Source organism: Chelmon rostratus, chromosome 1 (assembly GCF_017976325.1).
Source record: "Chelmon rostratus isolate fCheRos1 chromosome 1, fCheRos1.pri, whole genome shotgun sequence".
Classification (NCBI taxonomy): domain Eukaryota; kingdom Metazoa; phylum Chordata; class Actinopteri; order Chaetodontiformes; family Chaetodontidae; genus Chelmon; species Chelmon rostratus.
Window position 1 is genome coordinate 32,277,501 of NC_055658.1, and position 18,988 is coordinate 32,296,488.

At 43.2% G+C, this 18,988-nt stretch overlaps 1 protein-coding gene across 1 annotated transcript; it reads right to left on the bottom strand.

Annotated features, from left to right (window-relative positions):
- Nucleotides 1-1,426: 1,426 nt before the first annotated feature.
- Nucleotides 1,427-15,378, bottom strand: tppp3 (tubulin polymerization-promoting protein family member 3). The gene is made up of 4 exons (XM_041952227.1): nt 15,280-15,378; nt 5,901-6,101; nt 5,217-5,370; nt 1,427-2,349 (listed from the first exon to the last, which is right to left on the bottom strand). The coding sequence occupies exons 2-4, from the start codon at nt 6,086-6,088 to the stop codon at nt 2,155-2,157; spliced, it is 537 nt and encodes a 178-aa protein (XP_041808161.1). The 5' UTR covers nt 6,089-6,101; nt 15,280-15,378; the 3' UTR covers nt 1,427-2,154.
- Nucleotides 15,379-18,988: the final 3,610 nt, after the last annotated feature.

Genomic DNA, 18,988 nt, shown 5'->3' on the forward strand with positions numbered 1-18,988 from the left:
ATATTTTGTTTGGTTGTTTTTTTAGCTAAGAAAGTTTATTTAATCAGTATAAGATAAGAAGATGATTAGAGGAGAACTTAAATTCTGCTCCCTGTTTCATTCTTTCATCCTTAAACCACGTGGATGATTGTAGACACTGACTGAGACTTTTTGGACATTTGGAGCTTTGATTCAAACTGCTCGAGTCACAATGTGAATGTGACAAACTGTGACGTAACGAAACTTCTGAAAATACAACTGAATCCCGCATTTGTCTGTTTGTTTTTCTGGCTTCATCCAACTGAAACATCTCCATCTTTCCTTCACACGTGTGAATTACATGGAAATGTCTGCTACTCTGATCATCAGTCAATAAAATATCAGAAAAATACGCAAAACTATTGGTATCATAGGTGACAGCTATTGATAAAAGGTGTATAGGTGAATATTGAGTATGTAAATTATACTAAAATATAAAATAAATGTAAATTATAAAAACTGTAAACTAAATGTAAGTTATATAAAAATATAAATTAAATGTAAATTATATAAAAATATAAAGTAAATGTAAATTGTAAAAACTGTGAACTAAATGTAAATTATATAAAAACATAAACTAAATGTAAATTATATAAAAATATAAACTAAATGTAAATTATATAAAATATAAATTAAATGTAATTATAAAAACTGTAAACTAAATGTAAATTACAAAAACTGTAAACTAAATGTAAATTATATAAAAATATAAACTAAATGTAAATTATAAAAACTGTAAACTAAATGTAAATTATATAAAAATATAAACTAAATGTGAATTATAAAAACTGTCAACTAAATGTAAATTATATAAAAATATAAACGAAATGTAAATTATATAAAAATATAAATTAAATGTAAATTATATAAAAATATAAACTAAATGTAAATTATTAAAACTGTAAACTAAATGTAAATTGCATAAAAATATAAATGTAAATTATATAAAAATATAAACTAAATGTAAATTATATAAAAATATAAACTAAAAGTAAACTCTATAATTCCATAAACTAAACAGGTTTTTGGTCCAATGAGTCAGATAAATGTGACAGAGAAGTGACTGTGACTGTTGTGTCATTATGAATTTTACTCTGTAACTCTTTTCATTTTGTATTCTCCCGTTTTATTTGTTTTTCTTTAGTTCTTTAATTGTTTTCTGCATTTTTTTTCTTCCCTCTTTTGTCTCATTTGTGCAGCTGCAGCTGATCATCATGTTTGTGTAATAGTCGGGTATCTGAGCTCTGACTGTTATCGCATCGTTAATCATCATTACATTATATCACCACCATCTTTCACCCAACATTTCCAGTAGCATTTCCCTCAAATCAACTATTCTGCCTGTAATGAAGGTCATGCACGGCACCAGGAGCATATATTCAAACCAGAAAAGAGACAGAACAGGAAACACTGTTTTTAGTCTTTATTCATTCAATAAAGACATTTCCAGTTTCAACAAGTTCAAAATAATTCTAATGCAGAAGAAGAACAAAACTGTGAAATGCATATATATATATATCCCAACACGCATGCAGGACGTTGCAGATTCTGTTCAGGTTTGATTAATCTGCTGAGAGACACAGTGAGCTGGGCGGATGTTTGGATGCTGCAACCACATAAAGCAGAGTAAACTACACAGCACCAGGCTAACTAGCTAACACCGCCTTTAGCAGTTCTCAAGAATTTAACAAGAAGTTCCCACACAAATTAAAGCTGCATTCAGACAGGATGAACATTACAGGCAGAGGTGAGGACGGAAACCTTCACTGAGCTGCTCTGGAACGGACGAGGACATTCAGCAGGAGAGAGACTGAAGACAGAGATGAAAGCAGAGATACTCCTTCTCCTCAGAGTCACAATCAGTGAACACACAGACATGAAACACATGTTGATATCATTCAGTGTGATGTCACTTCCTGTGGAGATGTCAGACACAAACACAGACTGGATGAAGCTGCTTCAGATTTACATACAAGGACAGCTACTGATGTTTCTGTCATAACCAGGTGTGTGTGTGTGTCAGTGCACACATGGGCGCGTGCACACACACACACACACACACAGAGAAAGAGAAGGGTAAAAGTTCAAGGTTTGGTCCAATCTAAGTGCTGTGGAGGAGCTCTACTTCCTGCCATGTTATTTCTCCGCCTTCATCTTGTCGTCGTAGGTTCCGGCATTCTTGTACGCTCCCACGTAGCCCGTGTTCTCCACCATGTCCTCCCGGCCCTCCCGACCTCGGCCCTTGCCGCTCTCATCGAAGCGCTCCTTGTGTGATCCGGTGTAACGGGACGCGTCGGTCAGGCGGTCCACCGCCCCAGTCTTCGCCACTTTCTGTTGGACACACAGAGGACAGGAAATATATAAGATCTGACTAAAGTTGAACATCCTTACTGCTGCCCACACCTGCCTGTGCGGGCTCCATACTGCCACCAACAGGTGAGAAAATACACCTGAAAGTGCTGCCCTCTAAAGACCGAGAGCAGGAACTACAGAAACAGTGAAACTGAGAGAAAACAGTGTAACACATTAAAAGGCTGCAGTAACTTTATTTCCTGCATCCCAAAGATTCTTCTTTTAATATATTTGAACTTGAACTAGAAAAACTGGCCCTTCATCTAGTCATCCAGACGCATCAAGGTGAGGAGGTGGAGAGGTTCTGGAAAATATTTTACAGTTGATATTATTTACTTATTTATTCATTAACCACATATTCCAAATCTAAATGGTTACTTTCTGTGTTGCTTGTGCTTGCTGGGATACTGGTCGACCTCAGCCTGGCTTCAGGTTGTCTTCCTGTCCAAATGAGGACTTTGAATTCGAACAGAACTTCCTCCTTCCTTAAGAGCACAGAGGAAACTGATTTGAGCCACTGACTAACATCTTAAATGTGTGTATTTCAGTGAGAATAATGATCTGAACGTGACCCAGACTGCCTCACCTTTTGGCTCAGACTCTGATGACTTCAGCGTGATAATAACAAACCTTTGTGATTGTGTCCAAACACTGGGTTTAATAAGCAGCATTAGAGCAGGCTGAGAGGTGTGTCTGTGGAGCCGTTCTGGACTCGTTTCCTGCAGCTGAACGATGTAACACGAAGATGAGCCAGTGGTGAAGTAACACTGAGCTGCTGTTTGAGCTGAATATTTAAGATGAAGAGTAGATCAGTCATTGTGTTTGATCGTTTTGATGAAGCGGTAAATCTTTCTCACAGACTGGACTCTGGACCACTGTGGAGGGTGACATGTTGATGTGAAACCTCTCTTATCTAATCAGTTTGTCAGTGTCCACTTTTATGCAGATGATTCAGTTTTATATGCCCAGAGCTCCTCCCCAACCCAGAGGGGTGGGGTTACAAGCTTACAAAGTGTGGGCCCACACTGAGAAGGGGGACTCATTTTAGAAATGAGAAAGAAATGTGTCATGACTCAAATTCAAAGCCCTGGTCCTCTGCAATAATAAACTGAATGTTATCAATATTTTTATATTCAGTGAAATCAAAAAACAAAGAACTTTTAATATTCCAATATGAAATAATGAAAAACTGCTATTTGTAAGTTGAGATATGCTCAAGTCAACAGACATGGTCAGAGGAGTCCAGCATGGCACTGAGGGACAGCTTTGACACCACTGACTGGGAAGTGTTATGCAGTCCTCACGGGGAGGACATCGACAGTCTGACAACCTGCATCACGGACTACATCAGTTTCTGTAACAGGACAACACTGTGCCGACCAGGAAGGTGCGGTGTTTCCCAAACAACAAACTCTGGGTGTCCCCTGAACTGAAAACCCTATTGAACGAGAAGAAGAGGGTTTTTAAGACTGGGGACAAAACTGAGTTGAAGCGGGTGCAGAGGGACCTGAAGAAGGAGAGGCAAGGAGAGCTACAGGAGGAAGCTTGAGGAGCACCTGCAAGGGAACAACGGCAGAGAGGTTTGAAGGGGCCTGAAAACCATCTCAGGCCACAACAGCGACAACGGCAGGGGCCCTGAAACTGGACACCGGGAACGGGCAAATGAGCTGAACCTGTTCTTCAACAGGTTTGGTTCTACCCCCCTTCCTTACCCCAACCACCAGAGCCCAGACCAGATGGCGTTACTTCTCTGCGTATGTAGGACACTCCTGAAAACTTTTTATCATTCTGTAGTTGCATCTGCAGTCTTTTACTCAGTGGTCTGCTGGGGCTGTGGAAGCTCTGAGAGGGACAGAAAGAGACTCAACAAACTGGTCAGGAGAGCTGGCTCTGTCCTGGACTGCCCTCTGGACGCCACTGAGGATGTAGGTGAGAGGAGGATGTTAGCAAAGCTGACATCCATCATTGACAACCCCTCCCACCCTCTGCATGACACAGTGGGGGCCCTCAGCAGCTCCTTCAGTAACAGACTCCTGCATCCACCCTGTAAGAAGGAACGCTACCACAGGTCCTTCATTCCATCAGCTGTCAGAGTGTTCAACTCCAGCTGTTTTCCATATTCAGACTGTTATTGCACTGATGTGTGATTTATCATCCATGAATTACCTTGTGCAATATTTTTTTTCACTCTCTTTAAGTACGCAACCTATGCATATAGACTGGCATTCTACTGTGACACAAATATTTTTATTTATTACTGTGCAACAGTCAATTTCCCAAATTTCCCCGGCTGGGGAGTGATAGTGAAGTTTGATCTAATCTTATCTTTTCTGTGCTAGAGATCATCCACATAGTCTAGTGTCAAAAATCTTTGTACAATACCATCTCTTAGAAATGACGTTTATACACTACTAATTTGCTTGATTACATGATTACAGTGTAGTGTTCATGCCCTAATGATGCAGCAGTTTACAAGCATTTAAGAACTGAACCTCCACCCTTTTCAGGGTGTACGACACCCATCAAAACAGCTGAGCCCACATTTTATGCACACCATCAGCTTCAGGATACAGTTTCCCTTTCATCTAAAGTGTCATCTACCTGGATCAACACATCCTGACTGCCTCTTCTGTCTGCATCAGGTGTGCAGCAGGTGTCTGATAACACCAAGCCCAGAAACTGGAGGTGAGGGTTGCATTAGGCCTCTAGTTGAATGTCTGCAGTTTAAACTGGCTGTAATGGTTGAATATCTTCTGTTTTATCAGTTTTAAGACAGTTCACACAATCATATGATGGAGAGTAGAAGCTACAGTTTTAAAGGTTTTGTATCAAACTTTTTGTGTCACCGTCACGCCAACGTTGGTGGGCTCTCTGCCTTCCATCAGTTTGAAGATAGACTCCAGTGCCTCCTCTTTACTTTGACCTCTGAACCTCTTTGGAGCCAACTCCTCCAGAGCTCTCTGAAACTCCTCGTAGGTGATGACCCTGGACGTCTTCTGTCTTCACACAGAAACACAAAAGCAACGCAGACAGATGAGAAAACACTTAACTGTTGTTAAACAATGGTCAGATGTCTGTATGAACACTGAAGCAGGAGTTTCTTGCTTTAATCCTCCTCCTGTTCTTACTTCACATCATGGGACTCCAAAGGGCGTGATGGAGGACAAAAGCTACAGCCCTCCGCCTGTGCGACAATATACTAAATGTTCTCTAATCTGAAGTTAACCTGAGCAGTTAGGGAGACACACAGAAGTAATTCCATGCAATAAAAACTGTCATTTTGAAAACCGAGGTACTTCTGTTGCCTGTTGGAGACAGTGTTCACCAATCAGACCACCAATAGGTGAAGCTACACTGACCCACACACAGGCAGAACGGACAAGCTTCACTCCAACTGTCCAGTATTAAAAAGTGACCAGAGACCACAAACACTCCTAATATGACATGTTGTCGTATCAGCAGCTCTCAGCAAGCCTTGGCTGTCACATAGAAACTGTCTGTGGATACCAAAAACCCGTTTGCAGACTCACTTGACTTTGGAGAAGACAATGTCCACGTCGGTGCTGGTGACATTCTTGCCGTCGATGATCTTGCAGTCTTTGCACAGTTTGGCCCAGTTTTTCCCATTCAGCTCCTTCCCTGTGGCCTTTGTGTCTCCGTGGATGGCAAACTTCTTAAAAGTTGTCAACAGGTGCTCCATGTCCGCACTCTCCGCCATGACGGGAAAATATCTGAGAAACGAAATGAGCGAGAAGAAAAACACAGCTGATGATATGTTGTGAAGGAAGCACATGATTATTGAATATGATTCACATACTACATGTGCATGCACATTAGGGCAATGTACAAGAGATTGAACTGAACTTGCCACATTCACCACTTGTGTGATTTGAATTTTCTCTTAGAAAGAAACAACATTCAGGAGGAGTTCTATAAAGATTTCAATCAAAAACAAACACAAAATATATCATCTACAAATATTTACACAAACATCTCAATTCTTATTTCGTAAGTCAGACAGAAAACAACTGTCGTGGATGACCGAAGAATTCATTCCCTGGTGAAGAAAACCAGGCAGAAGGTAGGAGGTGGGAGGCAGGAGGTAGGAGGCAGGAGGCAGGAGGCAGGAGGTAGGAGGCAAGAGGCAGGAGGTAGGAGACAGGAGGTAGGAGGCAAGAGGCAGGTGTACGTGTGTCAAAGTCAGCAATCAAAAAAAGATTAGACTTCACCAGAGTGAATACAGAGGCTTCACCACAAGATGCAGGGACCGCACTGTGCTGTCCAGCCATGGTTTCTGGTTGGGAAACACTGTGATGATCTTGACTGGGAGGACAGCATCAGTGCAGAACTGAGCATAGGACAATACAGATGATGTGTACTCCTCTAGGTCAGCCTCTTCTCGGAACACAGTCCAGTCTGTCAGCTCCAAGCAGTCCTGAAGTGCAGAGGAGGCCTCCTCAGTCCACATCTGTACTGTCCTGGTGGCTGGCCTTGTTCTGCAGGCCAGAGGCTTGTAGGCAGGAATGACAGCAGAATGTGCTGACGGTGCGTGTGGCTGTACACCAGGCATTGTGTACATACAGCGCCAAACCTCCACCTCTGCTCTTACCTGAAGCTATGTCCGAGATGTTGTCGTCCAGCCGGGTCTCTGTGACAACAGTAACACAGCTGTCCATCCGGCAAGAGACTATCCTTTTGTTGGCGAGAGACCTGGCGTTGGTGAGGAAGAGACTAGGGAGAGCCGGTCTGTGGGGGTTAGCATGTAGCCTAGCACGCAAGCCGGCTCTCTTGCCACGTTTTTGTTTACGGTGCCTCCTCTGTCTCCTTGGCAGCAGCGGGGGGATGGTGGTGGGCTCTGGGGTCCGTAGCAGCTCCGGTGGAATAAAGTCCAGTTTAGGGGGTGTGTGGAGTCCGAACTGTGTCAGAGCTTCCAGAAGAGTGGTGAACGTGGAAATGAGTAAAAACAAACAAACAAAAAACGTAAACACGGGAGCCACGAGCCACTGCGTCTGCACGCACCGCCATCTTGAGAAAGGACCTGACTCTGTGTAATTTTGAGACAAATATTCTGCTGTGTGTATGTGTGTGTGTGTGTTTTCGGCTCATCAGTGCCACTGTTAGAACTAGTGGCCAAAATGACACATACATCATCAATTCAAGATGGCGCCGCACAAGTGGCAGCCAGTTATAGCAGCTCCAACGTTTTTTCTCTGTTTAAGTGTTTCTGTCACTAGTCTCGGTCGATCGCAAGTTCTTACGGATGTGAAACTGGTGAGTCTAGTGATTTGCTTTTTACTCTTTTGTGGACGACATCGGGTGACCCATTCAGCCCAGCTCCATTGTTTACATTCGGGACCAGCTGTCAGTGCTGTGCAACACTAGCGTATTCCCAGCGGAAAGACCAGAGATTCCCGCGGAGATACGGAGACGGAGAAGGGGATGCAGAGCTGGAGTTAAGTGCCAGGACAAGCGACGAAGGTATAAACCATCCATAACGTCTCTTATGATGGTGAATGTGAGATCTGGATTTACTGTATGCGAACATTAAGGACACTTACAGTTCTTCACCCCTCCCCCACCAGGGCAGATCCGATCATAGTCTGGTTCATCTGTTACCTACTTACATACCTTTGGTGAGTAAACAACAGCCAACCATCAGGTATGTGAAAACATGGTCAGATGAGTCCAGTATGGCACTGAGGGACTGTTTTGACACCACCGACTGGGAAGTGTTGTGCACTCCTCATGGGAAGGGCATCGACAGTTTGACAACATGCATCTTGGACTACACTAACTTTTGTGTGGACAACACTGTGCCGACCAGAAAGGTACAGTGTTTCCCAAATAACAAACCCTGGGTGTCCCCTGAACTGAAAACCCTACTGGATGAGAAGAAAAGGGTTTTGAAGTCTGGGAAGCTTAGACCAGCATCCCCTCCCTTCCCCCCAGTGCATCCCTAACACCAGCAGCTCTGTCCTTACACCACTTCACCCCCCTCCAATCTACATCACAGACTATGGACCCCCGTCCTCACCCAAAAGTGCAGATCAGCTCTGTGGAGTCGTTCAGCACATCTTCAACATGAGCCTCAATCTGCAGAGAGTTCCTGCCCTGTAGAAAACTTCCTGTGTGGTTCCAGTGCCAAACTTTGTGCATCCCAGGGAGCCCAACCACTTCAGGCCTGTAGCCTTAACTTCCCACCTGATGAAGACACTGGAGAGGATTATACTCAACCATCTTCGTCACCTGGTGAGCAGCGAGCTGGACCCCCTACAGTTTGCATATCGACCAGGCATTGGTGTGGAAGACGCTATCATCTACCTGCTCCATCGCTCTCTTTCACACCTGGAGAGTGCTGGTAACACAGTGAGGTTCGTGTGTCAGATGTGGCAGTTTGCGGCACCGGGGCTCCACAGGGTACTGTGCTCGGTCCCTTCCTCTTCACCCTCTACACATTTGACTTTAGACACAACACAACCAGCTGCCACCTCCAGAAGTTCTCCGATCATACAGCCATCATTGGATGTGTATCACAGAGGAACGATTTGGAATACAGGGAAGTCATCACTAACTTTGTCGACTGGTGTGGACTAAACCACCTGAACATCAACACCAGCGAGACCAAGGAGATGGTGATTGACTTCTGCAGGAAAGCACCACAGACTACACCAGTGTGAATCCAGGGTCTGGACACTGAGATCAAGGAGGAGTACAAATACCTGGGTGTACACCTCAACAATAAACTGGACTGGTCCATGAACACTGATGCCCTGTATAGAAAGGGCCAAAGTCATCTCTATCCTCTGAGAAGACTGATGTCCTTTGACTCTGTGGTTGCATCTGCAGTCTTTTACGCAGTGGTCTGCTGGGGCTGTGGAAGCTCTGAGAGGGACAGAAAGAGACTCAATTAACTGGTCAGGAGAGCTGGCTCTGTCCTGGACTGCCCTCTGGACACCACTGAGGATGTAGGCGAGAGGAGGATGTTAGCCAAGCTGACATCAATCATGGACAATCCCTCCCACCCCCTGCATGACACAGTGGGGGCCTTTAGCAGCTCCTTCAGCAACAGACTGTTGCATCCAGTGTGTAAGAACGAACGCTGCCGCAGGTCCTTCATTCCATCAGCTGTCAGATTATTCAACAACACTGTGTTGATGTTGTTTGACAAATTACACTCATATCCATACACTTTGTGCAATATTACACGTCATTTACTGTTTTTTTTTTATAGTTTATTCTTCTGTGCAATAGTAGTAACACTATCTGAAGGCAGCATACATTGTTTTTTTTCCCACAGCTATTGGGGCAATACGTACATTTGGCATATTCTTTATATATTTTTTCTACATATTTTTTCTTTTATATAGTAAAATTGCATTTTGCTTGTATAATATGTACATATTCATAAAGTCAGTTGTTTTTGTATTATTATTTTTTTTTTCAAATGTTCTCTATCTCTGCTGCTATTTTTTCTTCCCCCTGCTATTACATGCTGCTGTTATGCCCAAATTTTTCCCCGGCAGTTTTTATCTTATCTTTCTTATTATTTTTAATTTGAAGGCAGCATACATTGTTTCTTTTCCACAGTTATTGGGGCAATACATATTTTTTCTACATATTTTTTCTTTTATATAGTCAAATTTCATTTTGCTTGTATAATATGTACATATATAAATACATAGTCTACTTTTTCATTTTGTATTTCGTATTTCTGATTTCTCTATATCTGTTGCTCTTTTTCATTCCCACTGCTACTACATGCTGCTGTAATGCCAAAATTTCCCCGGATGGGAATGGGAAAGTTTTATCTTATCTTATCTTATCTTATCTTATCCATGCTGACTGTCTGCTTTCTGCTGATACTGTCCGCAGTACGCTGTGGAGACATCGAGGAAAGAGAGGAGTCCATTTGGTAAACGCTTCACAATTGTCAAACCTCAGTATGAGTGAATTGTGGTATATGTTAACAATACAATATGAAGCTATACAATATATTGGTCAGATATTGGCCGTATTTGCCACCTTGCATCCTGACACCCAGGCAACACACCAGCCATGTAAAACAATGAGAAGAGCTTGAATTAACTCCTGATACTCCCTGCAATGGTAAGACTGCAATGGTGATCTCAGGACTTGTCTTGTTTGACCCAGACATAAGATTCGAGATTCAAGATTCAAGATCGTCTTTATTATATATCAATGAAATTTGCATTGCAACCCCCATGTTAGAAACAATAAGAAAGGTAAGAAAGATAATAAAATAAAATAAAGATACTAGAATAAAATAAATTAACATGCAGATAAAAATATACATAAATGCAGATTACCAGAAATGAAAATATACTAAAACAATAAATGATAAACTATACCAACAGCAGCTAAAATATACTAAAATGTATATGCTGAGTGCAAATGGCTGACAATTTAGTTAAGCGTGAGTGTACTTAAATGTTAAGTACACACACGCTTAACTAAACACACACACACAAGCACACACACACAGACACACACACACACAGACACAGACACACACACAGACACACACAAACAGAGACACACACACACACACACACACACAGACACACACAAACAGAGACACTCACACACAGACACACCCCCCGCCCACCAGGGCTCACAGTGACTCTGATTGGTTCGGCTGTTTGGCGATGGTCAGGTGAGCAAGAGCAGAAACATCCTGTTACAGCCTGTCGTCAAACTGACAGCACAAGTGTTTGGAGAGAAACTCACATCGTACATTGTGAAGGGATACTCTGTTACCATGACAACCACTGTTAGGGAATGCATCAGTGTGTGTGTGTAATCACACAAGTCTGAGAAAGCAGAGTGAGGTCATGTCTCACATTCTGACACTATAACACACACACACACACACACACACACACACACACACACACAGATGGTGCCAGAGTTGATCCTCAGATGTGTATCCAGTGTTTGTGAAGAACTGTTCTGAGCTGCATGTCTCTGTGAAAAAGTGAACTCAGTGTAGAGAAAGTTGACATTTTTACATTAACTTCAATTCAGCACTGAATGCAATCATCTCAGAAGTTTTCTGGTCTAAACTTGCCCAGCTCATTGTGCCAGCCTCCACGTGTCAGTGGATCACACACTTCCTGACAGACCAGAAGCAGCAGGTGAGACTGGGGAAAACCACATCCAGCACCTGGACCATCCTACTGGAGGCCCTGACTGACTCCTGAACTCTGCAGACAACGCTGTGGTCATCGCTCTCATCCTGGACGGTGACGAGTCTGCATACAGACGGGAGGTCGAAGAACCGGTTCTCTGGCAGAGGACTTCAGGAGGAGACCCCCACCACCATCAACAACACGGTGTCTGCTGTGGAAGCATTCAGTTTCTTGGGTCCACGGTCTCCCAGGACCTAAAGTGGGCATCCAACATAGACTCCGTCGTCAAGAAGACCCAGCAGAGGATGGACATCTTGTTCCGTCTGAGGAAGTTCAACCTGCCTCAGGAGCGGCTTCTCTGTTCATCCATCACTGTCTGGTTTGGATCGGCGACCAAACAGGACTGAAAACACTCCAATAGTCAGTACTGCAGAGCAGATCACTGGTGTCAACCCAGCATCCATTCAGGACTGATCCACCTCCAGAGTCAGGAAACATGGCTGTAGACCTCACACCTGGAGGCAGCCTATTCTCCCAAAGGGAGCTGCTACAGGGCTCTGAACACCAAAACAACCAGACACGAGAACAGTTTGTGTCGACAGACCATGCAGACTGTTTATAGACTAAACCACCAGCAGCTGGTCTGATTCTGTTTGACTGCAGTAACAACGCGACTGCTTTCTTGCAGGAAGAGCAGGAGTCTCTCCTTCTCCACAACATGGCGTAAGGTAGAAGATGGTTCAGACAAACCTACTTCTGCTCTGGTAACGTGTTTCGTTACGAGTTATACAGCCATGTTCTGCCTCTTGCTGCATATCTGCTGCTTTAGTGCCACACAGTGCACAAAAACACACATGACAACTATGATTTTGCTTACGACATGGAATCCTCCACAGTACGAAACACAACATCATAGGGTGTATTTGCTGGACAAGAAACCCCTCTGATCGATCTTTCATTAAAAAAAAAAAAGCCAAACAGGAAATAATCTACAGAAAATATTCAGTATAAAAGCTCACAGGAAAATGCTGAGAAGGAATTCATCATTCAGTGCTGCCAAGCCGATGTTTGAGGAGTGTGAATCCAGTAAGTCCTGTGTTGTTTTAGCAGTTTGTCATGGTCACGTCCCCTTTTAGGGAAACCTGCTAGCCAACCGAAGGTGCTGCACAGAAACGTCACATATAAACATATTTCTGCAAGTTAGACAGCGTGAGAGGGTTTCCAACTCCATGAGATAAATGTTCTTCTGTAACATTAGCGTTGCAACGTTAACATTTTAGCATAAAAACAGAGTGTGCTAACATCAAACATTAGTCAGCTAATGTGCTGAGAAAGATTAGCTTGCTGCATTCGCGATGTCTGTTAGTGACAGAACCATTTTTAAGCGTTTTATCCTGAGCAGGATAAATTAGAAAATAAATAAATAAATAGTTTTTTTTTATTTCTAAATTTGATGTAAACATTTGGACGGCAGTATGATTTTAGACACAGTGTGCGACGCATGAAACATGAATATGTATGACGAACATCATGGTATCTACTCTTGGATCCCTCCACCTCTGAAAACAGTTCTGTTGGACATCAGCATGATGTCCTGAACTCTCCCTGAAATTAACGGCAAACCCCCTCTGAGCTCCAGCTGCCCCCTTCTCCAAACAGGGGAGTCCTTCTTCGAAAGCAGAGGCGATGCAGCGTCAGAATGTGAACTTCAGTCTTTTGAAATGTGAACTGGTCCTCACCAGTCCTTTCAGCAGCCTGACCGTCAGCTCGGAGTCTGGATACCTCAGAGTCCAGCAGCTTTTCACCAAGTGTCACGACACGTGTGTGGATGTGGTCAGACGTGTCTGACATTACGCTGGGATCAGTTGTCAAAGCACAGCGTGTTGTGTTTGAGAGGATGGATGGCGTCACGGATCAGAGGCGGCCAGTCTGCGGGTTCAGTCCGCCACACTAACGCTGTGTCTACACGGGATGGTAGTTCAGAACATAAAATGGAAGATGTGCATACATCATGAGTAAATGTGAGCTGTCTGCGTAGACAGCTGTGATGATTAAACTAGGAACTTATGTATCTGTTCCAAATGTTAGAAGAGGCTGTTAAATCTAGTCTGTGGATTAGGCCTCCACCTTCAGCACCCTCTAAATTTTCTACCCCCTACCCGAACAAGGGTCTGTATCCAATCCCTACTTTCATCTTTGACTCTACCTCTTTACTTTCTACCCCCTACCCGACCCAGGGTTTGTATTCCCACACCCCTCTTTTATTGGTGCAGTTGGTGAGAGGCAGGGGTAGATGATGGTAGTGCGGCAATCGGCAGTTACATGTGGCATCTAGGCCTGTGGTAGCATTGTAGCAGCTAACAATAGCTAAACGGACGCCTGAAAAACACAACAGAAACACGTTTTGATGGTCTGTATGAGACCAGCTCAGTCAGGACACTCGAGGTCCAGATTTGCCATGACTCGAGCCTGAAATCCACAACATTACGTGAACGACAGCACTCAGCGCTCGCACACAGCTACATGCTAACAGCATGAGGCTGTGGAGGTGGAGCTCAGTCAAAGGTGAACAAATCATCTGTGATTCATTTTGAAACATAAATGTACAATGACGTCCGCGTCCGAAGATCGACGTGGCTTCACTTCAGTCACACATTGACATATAGCACAACTTCAACAGATTCTTCAGGTTTAGAGCTGAATCATTGAGCTGATCAATGAAAAATGATCAAAAAGATCTGTATCTATTTGAAAGGGTCTCCATCACCCGATGCCCATGTCACCAGCTAGTCTTCCCGGGGTCCGAAAGCTCAGCCTGCCCCCACCAGACAAATGGACGTGCTGGTCGTCACCAGGTGATTACGATCCATATTTACGTCCGTTGTTGGCACACAGGATTTTCACCCAGAAGACCGCTGTTCAAGTCCCGCGTGAAACCACGGGATCGAACCAGAGACCACGTGACAACGAAGATCCAGCACATCGAAGGTCTGGTACGCCTGTTGCTGGCACACTGAATGTGCTGGAAATCCAGTCCAGAATCTTCATCATATACAAATACAGCATCACGTCTGTGATCATGACATGTGCACGTCATTCAGAAAGCATTTTTTTCCACAAACATTCACTTGTTCCTCTGCTTCACCAGTGAGTGGAAGGTTCGTCTCAGGATTAGTGTCAGGCAGCATCATTATATTTGACATCGGAGTGTTGATCAGCTGCTGAAAAAATGCATTCTTATGATGTCTGAACGAGGATTTGCTCTTAAACTGATGTACGTACATACAGGTGGATGAAGATAAGCTTTTTGATTCTCCTCTGAATACGATCATCAGTAAGGATGAAGCTGCTCTAAGTGCAGATGTTGTCTATATTTCAGTGTTTTTTGTCAAAAGGACATTTAAACTGTGTTTGCTGGTACCCTCTTTGTTCCTTGTAAGTATTATTATCATCAGAAGAGTGTATTTTAGCTTCAGCCCCCGGTTTCCTGTACTTCTCTATACCCAGTGAGTATTTCTTTGGTACCACATAAGTACAAAATATGTACACTTTAATTTAAAAGCTGTGATCTGCAGCATTTTTTGTTTGTGAGGAAGCTGTTTCATGGTTTCTGTCTCTGAGAAGAGCCTGTTTAACAAAGTTACTTCATGAAAAGTTTGGATTTGTACCAAAAGTCTGACTGTAACATTTCAAATAATTCAGAGTGAACACATGAGATTAAAACACAAACACACACAGACAGACTGTCCTGCAGTCTTACCTGTCTGTCCTCCGTCTCCGTCTGTGTCTCCTTCTTCTTCACCTCAGTCTCTCGTCTCTCTCATCTGGCCCACGGCGGCGGTCGCAGCATTCAAATGAGCTCTGTGGTGCCGAGGGCTTGTTATCGTCTGTTTATCCTGTCGCCATGACGACATCCTGTCCCACATCAGGGGAGGGTAATAAAAAAGAGGGAGGGAGGAGAGGAGGAGTGTTGGACCTCCGGTAGGACGCCCGTGCAGGCTCCTGCAGAGCTGGAGGTCAAAAGTCAAAGGTCAGACTGGAGGATCATTTCGAAGTGCTACATGCTGTGTAGCAAGAGCAGTAAATCACGACACCACTGACGCTGTGTGTGTGTGTGTGTGTGTGTGTGTGTGTGTGTGTGTGTGTGTGTGTGTTCGTGCGTCTCTGTGTGTGAGTCCAAAACAGTTGTGTGAAAACATCAGTCAACAGAATGAGATCACCTGCTGATCCTTTCTGACAGAAACCCACCTGAAAACAGCACAAAGTCAAGATATTTCCTGTCTGACTTTTGTCTTTTGTAAATATCTGCTGATTCTGAATCTGATGAAGCAAGATTCAGAATCAGCAGATATATATATATATATATATATATATATACAGTAATACAAACTCTCAGGCCTCTGGTAGAGGACCTGACCTTGCTGCATATATATAAACTCTCTGTAATAGTATGACCATGTTTTATTTTATTTGTTGATATTATGGATGATATTAGTAATCTGAATCTTTCTATCAAATAAATGTAGTGGAGTAGATACTCATATAAAGTACAAATACCTCAAGTAGAAAAGTACCTTTACTCAAGTACTAAAGTACAATATTTGAGTAAAGGTATTAAGCTGCTTTCCACCAATCTCAATTATCAAATATTCATTGCTGGTGCTAACTGAATTGAATGAACATGATGAACTCAATTTAATCAAGTTATCAAAAGGGATTTCAGATGAAATACACCCGGAGCAGGACCAGAGGGGCGGCATAGGACTGCAGCCACAAAGTGGCACAAAACCAGCAAAAAATTTGAAAAACCGGCACAAAGTGACACAAAACAAACAGACACAAAACCACCACAAGACACAGCAGCTGTATGAGCATTTGGACTGAGACCTGCTGGTCTGGTCTGACTGGATTCTGCCTGTTGGTTCACCTGGAGAACACAGAAGCTCTGTGTTGATGAGCCCACACATCATATCATTATGTAATCTGGAGCCGTCGTCATGACAACAGAAACAGAAACAAAGGCAACATGTGCAACAGTGTGATGAGCGTGATGAGGGCAGGAAGTGTCTGACAGGAAGTACTTCACTGTGTTTGTAAGGGTTGACAGAAGGACGGGTATTTATAAATCTGCAGACGTGCTGATCCTGGTCATGACCTTTGACCCCCGTCCAATTTAGTTTTGTTCTTTTCATGAAAATGTTTTAGTTTGACTTAAATTTTACTCGTTTAATTGTATTAAGACATGCCGTCAGTTCAGTATTACTGTATCACTTTTTTTTAAGATGAAGGGCAGCAGCATGAAGAGGAAGGAAGCTCCGTCAGAGCGGCAATAAGCACAAATGCAACAACTTCAACCACCTGGGCTGCGCTCTGTCTAACTGCAGCCTCCTGCACTTATGATCCTCCTGTGCTCAGGAATACCTGCCCCCACAATCCAACTACGCCTGCAAGACCGACCGGTACAGCACCTCGACACGCCCATCCTGGCCATCCAGACAGTCCGCTCACTTTTTCATCAGTGGCTTCACACATGGTTTCCATACAGGTAGAAAAGTACGATGAACACAACCACATCTGCCAGTCCACTGTCACAGAGCCCCCAACCGACGGTGTGTCTACAGCGTTTCTTCACTGAGCTCTACTGCGTTTCTTCACTGAACTCTACTGCGTTTCTTCACTGAACTCTAATGTGTTTCTTCACTGAACTGTACTGTGTTTCTTTACTGAACTCTACTGCGTTTCTTCACTGAACTCTAATGTGTTTCTTCACTGAACTCTACTGCATTTCTTCACTGAACTGTACTGCGTTTCTTCACTGAACTCTACTGCATTTCTTCACTGAACTGTACTGCGTTTCTTCACTGAACTCTACTGCGTTTCTTCACTGAACTCTACTGCATTTCTTCACTGAACTGTACTGCGTTTCTTCACTGAACTCTAATGTGTTTCTTTACTGAACTCTAATGCGTTTCTTCACTGAACTGTACTGTGTTTCTTTACTGAACTCTACTGTGTTTCTTCACTGAACTCTACTGCGTTTCTTCACTGAACTCTACTGCGTTTCTTCACTGAACTCTACTGCGTTTCTTCACTGAACTCTAATGTGTTTCTTCACTGAACTCTACTGCATTTCTTCACTGAACTCTAATGTGTTTCTTCACTGAACTCTAATGCGTTTCTTTACTGAACTCTACTGCGTTTCTTCACTGAACTCTAATGCGTTTCTTTACTGAACTCTACTGCATTTCTTCACTGAACTCTACTGCGTTTCTTCACTGAACTCTACTGCGTTTCTTTACTGAACTCTACTGCGTTTCTTTACTGAACTCTACTGCGTTTCTTCACTGAACTGTACTGCGTTTCTTTACTGAACTCTACTGCGTTTCTTTACTGAACTCTACTGCGTTTCTTCACTGAACTCTACTGCGTTTCTTTACTGAACTCTACTGCTTTTCTTTACTGAACTCTACTGCGTTTCTTCACTGAACTCTACTGCGTTTCTTTACTGAACTCTACTGCGTTTCTTCACTGAACTCTACTGTGTTTTTTTACTGAACTGTACTGCGTTTCCTAATGCGTTGGTTTTCTGGTTCTGAACTCATCAAAAATCACCAGTACACTCCACTCTGTAGCACCAGTGTGCCAGGTAAGAAGGTAAGGTAATAATAAATATAATAAATTATCTTTTTTTGGAGAATCCCTGGATACACCATTTAACATAATTTTCTGTGGTATGCCTGTGAATATTCTCATTCATCCAGGTCATTGTAAGCTTTAGGGCATTCAATCGTTGAATGCCCTAAAGCTCTCTGTGGTATTCTTATGTTTTTATTGAACTTGGACTAGTTTAAGGCTTCATGCTGTGGTCCCGTCTTTCCAGCTAATACGGTCCAGATATCATTCGTCATCTGCAAGCATCTATCTGCAAACATATTCAGGTAGAAATAAGAAACTTTAACTTCAGTGTGTTTAAACTTGTATTACTCAATGCCAGCAACACATAAAGTGAATCTGACTGCTGTGGATAAAAGTTGAGAGTGTTACCTTTCAAAAGTACCAGGACCATGCAGGTACTCCACATGGTTCAAGAACAGCTCTCAGTTTACTTTGGGTATATATGGATAGGCGTTTTTGGGCTCATTTTTAGTTCTGGACTATATTTGGTAAGAGGTGAACCAGTCCCTGAGGAGCAGGGATAAGAGCCGACTCCTGGTCTGAACCAGTGTCTCAGGCCGCCAACAGGAGAACTGCCGGTGGAGAAACCGGAGCCCCAGCAGGAAACCCACACAGGCAAAGGGACAACATGCAAACCCCACATAGAAAGGCTCTGCTGGGGAATCAAACCCAGGACCTTCTCAATGAGCTAACCACTGAGCCACCATGCTGCCAGTTAAGTAAATATGAGCATCTGATCAGACTCAGTATCAGTAGACTATAAATATTAAAGGATGTCTCTTATCTTAAGGCTT

Bases quoted from the DNA above. Each gene is read 5' to 3' on its own strand.
- tppp3 (XM_041952227.1), bottom strand. From the start codon at position 6,088: ATGGCGGAGAGTGCGGACATGGAGCACCTGTTGACAACTTTTAAGAAG. The intron at 5,371-5,900 runs GTGAGTCTGCAA...TTCTGTGTGAAG, and splicing joins ATTGTCTTCTCCAAAGTCAA to ACAGAAGACGTCCAGGGTCA. The intron at 2,350-5,216 runs GTGACACAAAAA...TGTGTCCAACAG, and splicing joins CCACCAACGTTGGCGTGACG to AAAGTGGCGAAGACTGGGGC.